This window comes from Macrobrachium rosenbergii, chromosome 55 (assembly GCF_040412425.1).
Source record: "Macrobrachium rosenbergii isolate ZJJX-2024 chromosome 55, ASM4041242v1, whole genome shotgun sequence".
Classification (NCBI taxonomy): Eukaryota; Metazoa; Arthropoda; class Malacostraca; order Decapoda; family Palaemonidae; genus Macrobrachium; species Macrobrachium rosenbergii.
Window position 1 is genome coordinate 60,671,985 of NC_089795.1, and position 15,381 is coordinate 60,687,365.

The 15,381-nt window shown below is 34.1% G+C and overlaps 1 protein-coding gene across 1 annotated transcript in view; it reads left to right on the forward strand.

The window, feature by feature from the left end:
• The window catches only part of LOC136835823 (synaptotagmin-12-like), a 66,101-nt gene extending 50,945 nt beyond the window's left edge, over positions 1 to 15,156 (forward strand). Inside the window, exons 3-6 of the mRNA XM_067099676.1 lie at positions 4,718 to 4,927; positions 11,084 to 11,218; positions 14,206 to 14,325; positions 14,983 to 15,156. Of these exons, the coding sequence (XP_066955777.1) occupies positions 4,718 to 4,927; positions 11,084 to 11,218; positions 14,206 to 14,325; positions 14,983 to 15,156 (639 nt within the window). The remainder of the gene's footprint in view (positions 1 to 4,717; positions 4,928 to 11,083; positions 11,219 to 14,205; positions 14,326 to 14,982) is intronic.
• The last annotated feature ends 225 nt before the right edge of the window (positions 15,157 to 15,381 follow it).

Consider the following 15,381-nt stretch of genomic DNA (forward strand, 5'->3'; position numbering starts at 1 on the left):
CAGAGTGTACATACGTAGCTGTCGTTACAAAGATACCATTCTTTTGCTTCTTGTTAGGCAATAAGACATCCTGAGTTTTTCTTTGTCTTCGCAGATACGTACACTATTTTCTTCCTCTACCAAACAAGGCCTCCTTGGCTTTTTCTCCCCTGTGGACATTTTTGCCTCATAAATTAGGCTTCAAATGATATGTTGTTGACTTCTTTCTAGTTATTCGTTCACCATCACTTGTTTTAGGTTAAATATTCTTAATTAGGATTTGCTCTGTCCTGAATATTTTTGTTATCAGCCTTTTAGGCATTACATAAGCTGTTTGGTTATTTCCATTACTGTATACTCTATTTTTACGTTGTGCTTTAGTTGTCTTACTTTTCGTTATTGTTATAAAACCTACCGAAAGGTTTCTAGAATTCTGATAACAGAACTCTTACAGTAAGAAGAATAACTTACTGAATTTAGTTAGAGTATCGTCCATTTTTTATTTTAATTTTTGCTGTCTAACTCAAAGTAATTCTGAAGAAACCCCATTACCTGCGTCAGTCAATCGTTTGTGGAACAACGAGCAACTCGGTAAATAATACCTCAGGTCTGAGAGGTGCAGTTACCAAATCTCTACACCACACTACACATTTTTTGTGGGAGACCAGCAAAGAACTCGCTTGTCTTGGTTCTAAAATATATATATATATATTTTTTTCGTGGTAGTCTAATAGTTTTTATTGGCAACTGCCATCTTTCTGACAGGTACATAGTTTCAGCATTTCTCTAAAATTAGAATGGAATTTTGGAAGTTAACAGAGCCTGGAAATATTAATGATACCAGTAGGATGAATCTTTTCGTGATAACACTAATAACATACGTAATCTTTCTCTGTAAATTATGTGCGTTCTTTCACTTAACAATTTTTATCCCAAACTTATTTTGTCTGTTACGGCGTTTTCATATTATCTTGATGTATTGCTGTTTTTCTTGGTCTTCAGTAAATTTGCTGATAATTACCCACTGCTAATTCTAACTTCCCTTAGCTCAGCAAAGTTTGAATCGCATGAAGTATACTTCACAAAAGAAGTCACTGGAGTGTTCATTACCTGTTTCCAGATACAAAGGAGGATAAGAGAGTCTGAAGAAAAGGAGAGAGAATAAGGAGGGGTCTTTGCCTCTCGTGATTTTCAGATGCCAGTATATTTGAAAGGCCTTTTTAGTTTTTTGTAAAAGCAAACTGTTGTGCCGGCTTTGTCTGTCCGTCCGCACTATTTCTGTCCGCACTTTTTCTGCCCTCCCTCAGATCTTAAAAAGTACTGAGCTAGAGGGCTGCAAATTGGTATGTTGATCATCCACCCTCCAATCATCAAACATACCAAATTGCAGCCCTGTAGCCTTAGTAGTTTTTATTTTATTTAAAGTTAAAGTTAGCCATAATCGCGCGTCTGGCAACGATATAGGACAGGCCACCACTGGGCCGTGGTTAAAGTTTCATGGGCCGCGGCTCACACAGTATTATACCGAGACCACCGAAAGATAGATCTATTTTCGGTGGCCTTGATTATACACTGTACAGAAACTCGATTGCGCCGAAAGATCTTCGGCACATTTTTTACTTGTTTTTATTTCTTAAGATCGAATTCTTTTACAAATAGTGAATTTTCTCTCTGATTACTTTAGAAATATTTATTCTTTGTCTTACACGTAAATCGTGTTTTCATTATGAGTTCAATTATACAGTTTTATTCAGTTTTATAACCTAGACATATGATAACCTTTCTTGCGAATATCTTTTTTCTTTTCTAAAAAAAAGGGGGGGGGTTGGGGTTGGGGGACGAATCGTCGGCTCCACTGCTTGTCATTTTGTCTAGCTATAATGCCGCCACTTTCTCTTTCTCTCTCTATCATTCTAGTGGAGTCTAAGTTCATTTCTGGAGTTACTCACGAGAGAATTCAACGAAGACATGTCGCACAAGTGCTGTGTGTAAACACGCTTAAACAGTAATGAATTTTAAGCATTCTGATAGGCAAGGAAAAAATCAAGCACTGTGTTTGACTTCTTCCTGGATATTCCTTGAAAGAAGAAATTAAATATTTACTAAAATACCCAGTGTGAATAGACATAATTTTAAGTGATGAATTAGTAAAAAGCATTTGATGGACAAAAGAAAAAATATTTTTTAAATCTTTTAGGACTCTTGGAGACATGTTCGTTAAATGTACGTATTTGAAATTAAGTTCAAGATTTAATCGTATCCACATCATCATTGCCTCTTGAGTTTTGAGATTATCATTCGACGATTCTTCAAGGATAGTATACGTTCTTTTGAAACTGTCAAAAGTGTTGCTACATTAAGAAATATGCGAATACCTATATCGGATAAGAATGTACAAGAATATTCATAAAATATCTGAATATTATTCATAAATGCATACAGTAAGTACTTTTATGTATATTATATATAATATATATATATATACATAATATATATATATATATATATATATATATATATATATATATATATATATATATATATATATATATATATATATATATATATATATATATAGATGCGCTGTGTTCACAAGAACTGGCAGAAAGTAATAAAACATGTCAGACCCTAACTTTTGTTTAGTCTTAATAAACTCATCTTCAGGGTACAGAATAAATTGGAGGACAGCTAAAGGATCTTTGCACACGCTCTTGAAACACAAAACACACACACACACATATATATATAAATATATATATATATATATATATATATATATATATATATATATATATATATATATATATTTATTTCTTTCTCTGCATCTTTCCTTCATCTGGCTCGGTCAAACACATCGTCCTCTCACAATTATTTGTCTCTCAGGTCTTCTCTAACTACAGCCATCCACCTTCACTTCGGTATCTCTCTCTCTCTCTCTCTCTCTCTCTCTCTCTCTCTCTCTCTCTCTCTCTCTCTCTCTCTCTCTCTAGTGTATATATATATATATATATATATATATATATATATATATATATATTATTCTTGAAAAGGTCATAATATGTAACAAGTACATTTGGAATTTATTCAGATTTCTTTGTTTCCTTTGAAATTCTGTATTACAGATATTTATATTCATTATATATATATATATATATATATATATATATATATATATATATATATATAATATAATATATATATATATATATATATATATATATATTGATATATATATATATATTTATATATATATATATATATATATATATATATATATACATATATATATGCATATACCTATACTTAATTTCATAAAAAAACCTTATATTTGATAATATCTAACCTAGAGGAACACCGTGAACTTATAATTACAATACAACGGAATAATGTTCTTCGCTAAATGACACGCTACTGTTTCAACATAGCATTTTCCACTTTACTTTGCAAATTCGGCACTGCAAATTGACATTTTGAATATTACAATGCTTGTCACTTACACGCTTTTCAAACTTTTCAAACTGTTGCTGTATTGACAATCAGGATTTTATATTGACATGCAAATTTCGCATAGTCATATCGGCCAGATTAGGAATTGTATTTTGTTCACTAGACTTTCAACGTTCTTACTGTGACATTGTACTTAAAAAAGTGCCTAAACCTTGAGGACAACTGGAGTAATTTTATCACAAGAATTTGTGATTTCATCTCTTTTGCTTCTGTAACACTGGACGTGATCAGTCTTCTTACTCTTACAGTTGTAGGGTGAAGAATTCTAAAATTTAAAAGTAAATATGTTTGAGATGTGATGGTTGAAAATCACAGAAAACTCTCTAGATTTTCAAAACTGTTTCCTTTCTTCAGAGAGAGTTGGGTAAATCTAGTGTTGAGAGTTGCTCGTCGTATTGTTAATGGTCTGAACCTAGTATGTGCTGAAGGATTCATTATCGTTGTTATGTCACCGTATTATTACTACTTTGCAATGGAAAATGATATATTGGCCAATACTAGAAAAGATTATTGTGCAATAGCATTTTTTTTATGTGTTGCTATATATCTCGTAAATGCTGGTCTGTTGACATACGTATCCAAAGTATCATTGTTATTTTGAAGAATAATCATTACAAATTGGTATGATAAATAAGCCGCACAAATGTCGTTTGTACATGTAGAGTTTAAAGTAAATGGCAAAATACTGTTTACATATATAAATATATTATATATATATATATACATATATATATATATATATATATATATATATATATATATATATATATATATATATATATATATATATATATATATATATGTATGTGTGTGTGCGCGCGCGTGTGTGTGTGTTTGTCTAATGTGTCGGGGTGCATAATACATGGACCCAAAAAAATGGCTGTAGGTGGGTATTCTTCCCTAAAGAGAAGCACTCAGTCAAAGGCGGCGAGCCTTCTATGTGGAAATTTTCCATATGTTAGGGAGGAGCCTTTTCATCCCATAGCAAAGACATAACTAGCATTTTCTTTGTGTGGGGTGCACATCACCAAATGGCCAATATTGGCCAGTATTGCTATTGCAGAAATACTGAGGAAAAGATGCAGTGGCTTCTCTCTTCCTTTTCTCTAAAACCACGTCCTTTGATAGATTGTGGTTATGTGCTGGGAAAAAAATAAGTATCTAGAAGGTATTAACATGTAAAGCATATGTACTTGAACGTAACATTCTAATTATGCATGGATTTTTACAGGTATTTCGAAGGACAAACCACCCAACGTACCGAGAAAGATTCCTATTCGCTCTGGAGGAAGAGGAGCTGCCTCACCGATCCTTGGCCTTCTACATGTACGCTTCTGATAAATTCACGAACACACTTATCGGCGAGGCTCACTTGAAGCTGACTGAGGTTGACCTGGCTGGGCCCGTCAGTACGACCCTCCCTCTCACCGATATGGGTCAGGTAAATTGAGTAACCTGAATGAGATGGAAGCTTAGTTAGGAGGTCATTTGTATTAGTGAATATGGTTATCTCGAGGTACAATGGTAGATTTTCTGTTTGTGGTTATTTAATAGATTTCCAGTAGTAGATTGACTGATGATATTGGCTTTTTGTGGTTACCCAGCAGATTTCCAGCAGTAGATTGACTGATGATATTTGCTTTATGTGATTACCTAACAGATTTCCAGTAGTAGATTGACTGATGATATTGGCTTTTTGTGGTTACCTAACAGATTTCCAGTAGTAGGTTGACTGATGATATGGGCTTTATGTGGTTGCCTAGCAGATTTCCAGTAGTAGATTGACTGATGATATTGGCTTTTTGTGGTTACCTAACAGATTTCCAGTAGTAGATTGACTGATGATATTGGCTTTTTGTGGTTACCTAACAGATTTCCAGCAGTAGATTGACTGATGATATTTGCTTTATGTGATTACCTAGCAGATTTCCAGTAGTAGATTGACTGATGATATTGGCTTTTTGTGGTTACCTAACAGATTTCCAGTAGTAGATTGACTGATGATATTGGCTTTTTGTGGTTACCTAGCAGATTTCCAGCAGTAGATTGACTGATGATATTTCCTTTATGTGATTACCTAGCAGATTTCCAGTAGTGGATTGACTGATGATATTGGCATTTTGTGGTTACCTAACAGATTTCCAGTAGTAGATTGACTGATGATATTTGCTTTTTGTGGTTACCTAGCAGATTTCCAGTAGTAGATTGACTGATGATATTTGCTTTATGTGATTACCTAACAGATTTCCAGTAGTAGATTGACTGATGATATTTGCTTTATGTGATTACCTAGCAGATTTCCAGTAGTAGATTGACTGATGATATTTGCTTTATGTGATTACCTAGCAGATTTCCAGTAGTAGATTGACTGATGATATTGGCTTTTTGTGGTTACCTAACAGATTTCCAGTAGTAGATTGACTGATGATATTGGCTTTTTGTGGTTACCTAACAGATTTCCAGTAGTAGATTGACTGATGATATTGGCATTTTGTGGTTACCTAGCAGATTTCAGTAGTAGGTTGACTGATGATATTGGCTTTTGTTGTTTACCTAACAGATTTCCAGTAGATTGACTGATGATATTGGCTTTTTGTGGTTACCTAACAGATTTCAGTAGTAGATTGACTGATGATATTGGCTTTTTTGTGGTTACCTAACAGATTTCCAGTAGTAGATTGACTGATGGTATTGGCTTTTGTGTGTTACCTAACAGATTTCTAGTAGTAGATTGACTGATGATATTGGCTTTTTGTGGTTACCTAACAGATTTCCAGTAGTAGATTGACTGATGATATTGGCTTTTTGTGGTTACCTAACAGATTTCCAGTAGTAGATTGACTGATGGTATTGGCTTTTTGTGGTTACCTAACAGATTTCTAGTAGTAGATTGACTGATATTGGCTTTTGTGGTTACCTAACAGATTTCCAGTAGTAGATTGACTGATGATATTGGCTTTTTGTGGTTACTAACAGATTTCCAGTAGTAGATTGACTGATGATATTGGCATTTTGTGGTTACCTAACAGATTTCCAGTAGTAGATTGACTGATGATATTGGCTTTTTGTGGTTACCTAACAGATTTCCAGTAGTAGATTGACTGATGATATGGGCTTTATGTGGTTGCCTAGCAGATTTCAGTAGTAGATTGACTGATGATATTGGCTTTTGTGGTTACCTAACAGATTTCCAGTAGTAGATTGACTGATGATATTGGCTTTTTGTGGTTACCTAACAGATTTCCAGTAGTAGATTGACTGATGGTATTGGCTTTTTGTGGTTACCTAACAGATTTCTAGTAGTAGATTAACTGATGATATTGGCTTTTTGTGGTTACCTAACAGATTTCCAGTAGTAGATTGACTGATGATATTGGCTTTTTGTGGTTACCTAACAGATTTCCAGTAGTAGATTGACTGATGATATTGGCATTTTGTGGTTACCTAACAGATTTCCAGTAGTAGATTGACTGATGATATTGGCTTTTTGTGGTTACCTAACAGATTTCCAGTAGTAGATTGACTGATGATATGGGCTTTATGTGGTTGCCTAGCAGATTTCCAGTAGTAGATTGACTGATGATATTGGCTTTTTGTGGTTACCTAACAGATTTCCAGTAGTAGATTGACTGATGATATTGGCTTTTTGTGGTTACCTAACAGATTTCCAGTAGTAGATTGACTGATGGTATTGGCTTTTTGTGGTTACCTAACAGATTTCTAGTAGTAGATTGACTGATGATATTGGCTTTTTGTGGTTACCTAACAGATTTCCAGTAGTAGACTGACTGATGATATTGGCTTTTTGTGGTTACCTAACAGATTTCCAGTAGTAGGTTGACTGATGATATTGGATTTTTGTGTTTACCTAACAGATTTCCAGTAGTAGATTGACTGATGATACTGGCTTTTTGTGGTTACCTAACAAATTTCTAGTAGTAGATTGACTGATGATATTGGCTTTTTGTGGTTACCTAACAGATTTCCAGTAGTAGATTGACTGATGGTACTGGCTTTTTGTGGTTACCTAGCAGATTTCTAGTAGTAGATTGACTGATGATATTGGCTTTTTGTGGTTACCTAACAGATTTCCAGTAGTAGACTGACTGATGATATTGGCTTTTTGTAGTTACCTAACAGATTTCCAGTAGTAGGTTGCCTGATGATATTGGCTTTTTGTGGTTACCTAACAGATTTCCAGTAGTAGATTGACTGATGATACTGGCTTTTTGTGGTTACCTAACAGATCTCTAGTAGTAGATTGACTGATGATATTGGCTTTTTGTGGTTACCTAACAGATTTCTAGTGGTAGATTGACTGATGATACTGGCGTTTTGTGGTTACCTAACAGATTTCCAGTAATAGATTGACTGATGATATTGGCTTTTTGTGGTTACCTAACAGATTTCTAGTAGTAGATTGACTGATGATACTGGCTTTTTGTGGTTACCTAACAGATTTCTAGTAGTAGACTGACTGATGATATTGGCTTTTTGTGGTTACCTAACAGATTTCAAGTAGTAGATTGACTGATGATATTGGCTTTTTGTGGTTACCTAACAGATTTCCAGTAGTAGATTGACTGATGATATTGGCTTTTTGTGGTTACCCAACAGATTTCCAGTAGTAGATTGACTGATGATATTGGCATTTTGTGGTTACCTAACAGATTTCCAGTAGTAGGTTGACTGATGATATTGGCTTTTTGTGGTTACCTAACAGATTTCCAGTAGTAGACTGACTGATGATATTGGCTTTTTGTGGTTACCTAACAGATTTCCAGTAGTAGGTTGACTGATGATATTGGCTTTTTGTGGTTACCTAACAGATTTCCAGTAGTAGACTGACTGATGATATTGGCTTTTTGTGGTTACCTAACAGATTTCTAGTAGTAGATTGACTGATGATACTGGCTTTTTGTGGTTACTTAACAGATTTCCAGTAGTAGACTGACTGATGATACTGGCTTTTTGTGGTTACCTAACAGATTTCTGGTAGTAGACTCGCTGAGGATATTAGTCGTCTGTGGTTATCCAGTAGATTTTCAGTGGTTACTTAAGAGTGGTAAAGTAAGAAGAAAATTATCATATTACTTGCCCATCAAACAGATGCCGTTAACATTTGGTTAGAAATAGATACTATTATCAAATGCTGCACAATTCTCCAATTTTTGTTTTAGGTAAGACGTTGTGTTGAGATATTCTTACAGCAATTTATTATTACTGGATATCACTCCTGTTAAGTTTTTTATATTGTGGTATATCAGAACGAAATGCGGAAGTTTATGAATATTATTACAAAACGCTTTTGGTTACTGATTAATTTTGCAATGTAAGATTGAAAATATTATTTTAATAATAAATACATGCTGTCTCCTGTAGTTTAGAAATAACTTCAATATTTTTAAGAAGTATATGTTTAAAATTTTTACTGAAATATCAAATAACTTTGCCATTTGTCTAGCTGGTAAGTAGCTGATTTTACTAGTTTCGCTGAAGAATTTTTCACATGTGCGTAGCACAAAATAACTCTTTATCAAAGAAATTAATTTTTCCAAGCTGGAGAAATACAGTAAAATTTAATTGTGACATAACAGAAGGATTTGTTTTCCCCTCTCATAAAATAGGTATATTATATGATGCCCGCCATGTGTAAGAAAAATCTAGATTGTGTGTGTACAAATTTATAAAACTAACGAGAAACTTCTGCCAGCCTTTCATATGTGTCTCAATACTGTATTTGTCTCATTTTTCTTTATTCTTGCTTTTTCCAATCCATCAAGCCCTTTTTCTATGTTTATCTCGCTGGATCTTATCCAGTTTTTCTTCCATCTTCAATTCACGATTTCCATGACATTTTTTCCTACATCTCTCTTCTTTTATCATTGCACTTTATTCACTTAAATCCATTTTCCCCTCAGGAAAACGACTTGCTGCTCCACCGCTTCTTCGTGCTTCAATTCTCTGGTCCTTGTCACTCATCTGGCGCTTCCAGGAATGTCTCCCCCTTCACCTCCTCACCTTAACTAATACGGAGCCCTGTCAGACCCGTAAATGCAGCACGCTGTGCAGTGCGTACGGGATTTTCATCTTAACTTACATTCATCATCTTTTTCCCCTTTTTACGTTCATTTTCACTTTTGAATTTTTTAATAAAGCCGTCTCTTGCGTCGCTAAGCTCCTCTTAAAGAGTTCTTGGGGACTAATGGATCTATTCAGCCGTGCTGACCTCGCCGGGAAAATGTGAGACATTGCTAGACTTTTGAAGAATGGTCTTAAAATGTACGAGCAGAGCGGGTGCATAATATATAAAAATTGTGTGCTTATAAACATGCACATGTCCCCGATAAAAAACACGTACCTACATATTCATACATATAAAAAAAAAAATCACAGGGACGCTTGATGCATAAACTCAGGTGCACCACAGGGAGAAATGAAACATTGGGTAAAAATCCTGATCGGTTTTGACCTTAGTTTTCTAAGACATCATGAAGAGTCCGCTTGAAGTGTTTTAGAAAACTGCAGAGACGAAAGCAGTTAAGATTTATTAGTAGTGTTTCAATTTCGTTGTGGTACAACGAAAATGCAATATGTGTATATGTATATGCTAGTGTGTGCACGTGCATCCCGTGTGTGTATATATATATATATATATATATATATATATATATATATATATATATATATATATATATATATATATATATATATATTATATATATATATATATATACATGTTTGTGGGTGTACGTATATATGTACACATAAGTGTGTGGCATGTGTGTATATACAGTATATCTATATATATACATGTTCATACCATCATTATGTATAAGTACACATTATATATATACTGTATATATATTCATACATGCATCCATACAAACACACACACATTATATATATATATATATATATATATATATATATATATATATATATATATATATATATATATATATAATATACAGTATATATATATATATGATGTAACTAAATTAGATGAGAGTTGAAATTCGCCTCTCAGACAGGATTCAAATTCTCGTCTTCCGAGTTGCAAGCTGCCAACTTTAACAACCCCACCAGGAGAGAAAAGTAACACACATACCCACATATATGTGTATATAGATAATAAATATATATATATTTATACTGTATATGTGTGTGTGTGTGTGTGTGTGTATAGACAGATAGATGGATATTCATACGTTTCTTCACATAACTGTACATATGCATTCTTTTCTCTAATATGTGATTTCGTTCAATACAAAAACACCTAAAAGTTTAAATTGTAAAAAGTAGGTTATAATCTTCGATTATGCCTCGACTTAAATCGTTCAAAATTTCCATTTCTCTCTCTCTCTCTCTCTCTCTCTCTCTCTCTCTCTCTCTCTCTCTCTCTCTCTCTCTCTCCCTCTTCGATAAGTAGCACAAGATACCAAGTTTTTTCTAGCGACCTATTGGGAATCACTGAACAAGTTGGACAGGCCAATAGAAAAAAGTATTGTGTCTTATTTTTGTCTGCCGTCTGGTTAAGATGGCCAACTTTCTAGCTGATGGAGCGTTCCACCTTGATTTCCTTTTCTTATTGCAGAAAGGCGTTGGTTACGGCGAGATTATGTTCTCGTTGTCGTATCTTCCTACGGCAGAACGTCTGACGGTCGTTGTTGTTAAGGCCAGAAGTCTTCAATGGAATGACGACAAGGAGTCGGCCGATCCCTTCGTCAAGGTCAGTGACGTTGTATGGTAACATTATTTATTTTTTAATATCAAAGTACACTGCAACTTCATACGAGTACACCTTCGTGTTTCAATACCTCTTTAAATTATATCCATGAATTATAAACATACTGCACACTATAGCTATATAAAAATTACAGTGTGGTATTTCAACATAAGGACTCGACATTACACGTCACTTGTCAAGCCACGATTTCTCCATTAACTGTGTGGCAGTAATAATCCCTGCTTGCTTTGTTCACTGAACAATATCTCTAATATTCTCTAACTGCTTTTGTTTCCCGCCATTAGTGTCACCATCCTTATTTTGAAAAGAAGTTCTATTGCTTCCTTCATACTAGGCGGTACTCGTTATAACTTCTAGCCTTTTTTCAAGGAAGCGATGTTCTTGGTTAGATAACAAGCGTTGATCATCCCACAGAGTTGAATAGGTTCGCCCCCTCGGCCCAGCACACAAAAATTCGTGAGAAGAGACGGATTTGTTCTTTGATTTTTACCATCTAGATATATTTCCGAAATGATTTGCCTCGGTTTGTTTTGGATTTAGGTCTTGGCTTTCATTAATTGTTTATGGTAGGCCATAAAATGAAATCCGTTACGGCTATGGTCAAACAAATCGTTATATTATTATGGAAAAGGAAATGCATTTAAAACCGTTAAAAGGTGTACATGAAACTGCAATCAATGCTTCTATCATTTGAATTTAAAAATTAAGATAGTAAAGAATTTTGCTTTCGTTCTTCATGCTATTACTTTGTATCTGTTTACATTTTAGTATGAGAGGATGCAAATAATATTTACCGCTTTCACATTGCTTTTTTTCATCGTTATGAATGTAATAATTTCCATTTGAATGACTATGTACCACAGTTTTCTAGTAGGTGGAGAGTGCTTTGCAATTCCCATTAAACTGAATGTTACAAAACCATCAGTTGGCAAGTGATACTCAAAAAACCCTCAGCGTTATAGCTCAATTTGACTAGAATGCATTTTGGTCAAATGCTTTTCACTTATGACTCGGCAATGTGAGTTGTGTTGGAGCGTAGGCCCCCTATGCTGTCTTTGCTGAATATGCAATTGTTAGAGTTTAAAGGAGAGCCATTTCATATGACAGGTCCACGAATGAATCTAAGGTGAATATATTCATTTGAAAGAATGTACGTATTTTTATTTAGTCTTCAGTGTTATTTATCTTGATACGTAGAAGAATTGCCTTCTTGTTGCAACGTATGGCTTTAAAGTTACCCAACACAAATTCTTTTAAATGTTATACAGTAGCATTTTTATTGGTTAAGATTAAACAAAACTAATGTTTTCCTCATAAATTCAGGTCTTATGCGAGACAATGCCAGCAGACATTGCTTTGTTAGGCACTTCTTGTGAGAGTAGCCAAATGCATTGTTTATTTGTCAAGCTCAGAAGTCACAAACTTTATGCTAAAATTTAATGTAATCAAACAATTTTTGTGTGAAATTGTGGTTCCTCACGTAACGTTTTCATGTCTAAAAAAGTTTCATATGTCGGTTATTAGTCATACAGTACTTGGCCATAAATCTTTGTATGCCACAACTAGCACACTGTCAAATTTCTCAGCTTTTTCCTTTGGACCCCCTGCTGCTTTGCTTTCGGACGTTTTTTATTCGACGGTTTATTAGTGGTTTTCTTTTTTAACCAGTCTGTTAAACTTTTTTAGCTTACTTTGATACAATATGCAATTAATTTTAAAAAAACAGATCCTTTTGGCTAATCCCATGAATCTTAAACTATATCTTGGTTGCCTCGTTAGACTACTTTAGAACAAGAGTATATATACACAGATTCCCTGTGACGCCATTCAACTCAAAGTTGTTCAAGTGAGAAAAAATTGTCCCGCGATAATAGCAAAGGTTTTGATAAACATTTCCTTATTGATGATCATTCCAAAAGCAAAATTTCAGCCATGTTCTTTTGCCGTTTGTGAGTCAGACTGACAGTAATCCTCTTTTTAACAACTTTTCTTTAAACGGCGCAAAGCCCAAATCTAGCTCGGCCACTGTAAGGAAAGAAAGAGAAAATAAAAATGATTAATTACTCATCGACTTCTGGCAGACCATTCTGAAATTCTAATTAAACGACTGCTACATTTTTAAAAATTTCCTATTTAAACTTAAGGGTACATGTGAATGTCATTAACTCGTACCTGGAATGACCATTACACTAACTCTGACATGATTGTTAATCAGGGAGCTTGTGTAATTTATCTTCCTGAGTTAAACTTTACGTTTGAGCAGCGACCATGATGAACACTTTCGTAATTTGTCCCAGTAATGTAAAAGTGTATGTATATCTACATATGAATATAAATATAAATATGTATATATATGTGTGCGTGCGTGCGTGTGTATATGTATATCCATTATATGTATATTATATATATATATATATATATATATATATATTATATATATATTATATATTATATATATACATATATATATATTACTGTTTATATGTATACATACACACATACATGTATATACATTCATAGTTATACTGTATATATATATATATATATATGTGTGTGTGTGTATAAGCTTTATATATGTATGTGTATATATATATATATATATATATATATATATATATATATATATATATATATATATATATATATATATATATATATATATATATATATATAAAATGAATTTCTTGACGATGTTCCACTTATGAATGTATGTACTCATTTTCTAATATCGTAACAGTTTCTGCTTCAATGCCTCATTAATCTATCCGGGTTCTTTTTGGAACATTTAGGTGTTTATTGGTCGTTCTCAACATCCAAAATATTTGCCTCGGCTGTTTCTGTCTTGAATTAACACGCCCTGAATGTAACCAAAGTTTACTGGACCTATGATTGAATAAAGAAAGTTAAAAAAAACACTTTGTTGGACACACAAGTGAGAACTCCAAATAATTCAGGTGTTCTTCCTCCAGGTATACGTCTTACAAAACGGGAAAAAAGTAATGAAAAAGAAAACGAGTGTTAAGAAAGACACCAGGTCTCCTGTCTTCAATGAAGCTATGATATTCAGTGTTCCTGCGCCTGCTTTACACGTGAGTATAGAAAGTGTCTGATGATTACTGATGCGTATATGAGTGGAGAAATAGAAATGGCCTTTCTTATATGTACTGAATTATTTCGGTCAAGTAAGTTGGTCATATTTGCAAGTTATGCACCATGAAAATTCTTCGCACGTGTAATGACATTTGTACGGAAGGAAAGATATTTTTTAGCTCTGCCTCATAAAATACATTCCAAAATATTCTTTCTGCGACTGATTTACAGACGTGGACGTATACACAGATACAATGAATGACATTTTTTTCAATTGTGTCTACTTTAGGGAAAATATAGAAAGTACTTGTTTTTAACGCATTGTCTAATACGTGCAATAGACTTTTGCGTCACTAAAAAAGTCAAGATAAGCTAGTCTTACTGCATTCATTATGTCATAATATGAAACAAAACTGTTAAGATTAAGCTAGCCATTTGGCCACGCGGGCTCTTGCTAATACAAACGGCCTATGAAATGAACTTGTGACTAGAATTGAATAATATTTTACCTCTTTATATATTTATTTGAAGTACTTGTGGAACCTTATTTAGAACTACCATTTGTTAAGATTTAATTATGATGAGCCATTTTTGGTTCGTTGAAATATCCCAGTCTGTGCCACTTGAGAGAATCACACTGATATCCCTTCTTGCAGAATATCCAGTTACGCGTGACGGTTGCGGAGCATGGAGGAGACGGCGGCCAGGCCAAGGCTGTGGGGCATGTCATAGTGGGCACTCAGGCCCAGGGCAAGGCGCTGTCGCACTGGAATCAGATGATGTCAGCTCTGAGAAAGCCCATCGGCATGTGGCATCCTATCAGGAGGTAATCGAACCAGATGTGGGAATCAGTGAGGGAAGTCAGTAGAAAGTGAAAGTGATCAAGAATTCTTCAGATTTATGGAAGGAAAGATCATTGAAAATGTCTGATGGTATCTGATAATGAAGTCGGATATGGAATGGTTAATAAGTATCTAAATGCGTAATGAATATATTTAAGATGCCTATAATTTTCTATTTATGGGATACTATACCACTATATAGAAGTTTCGTCT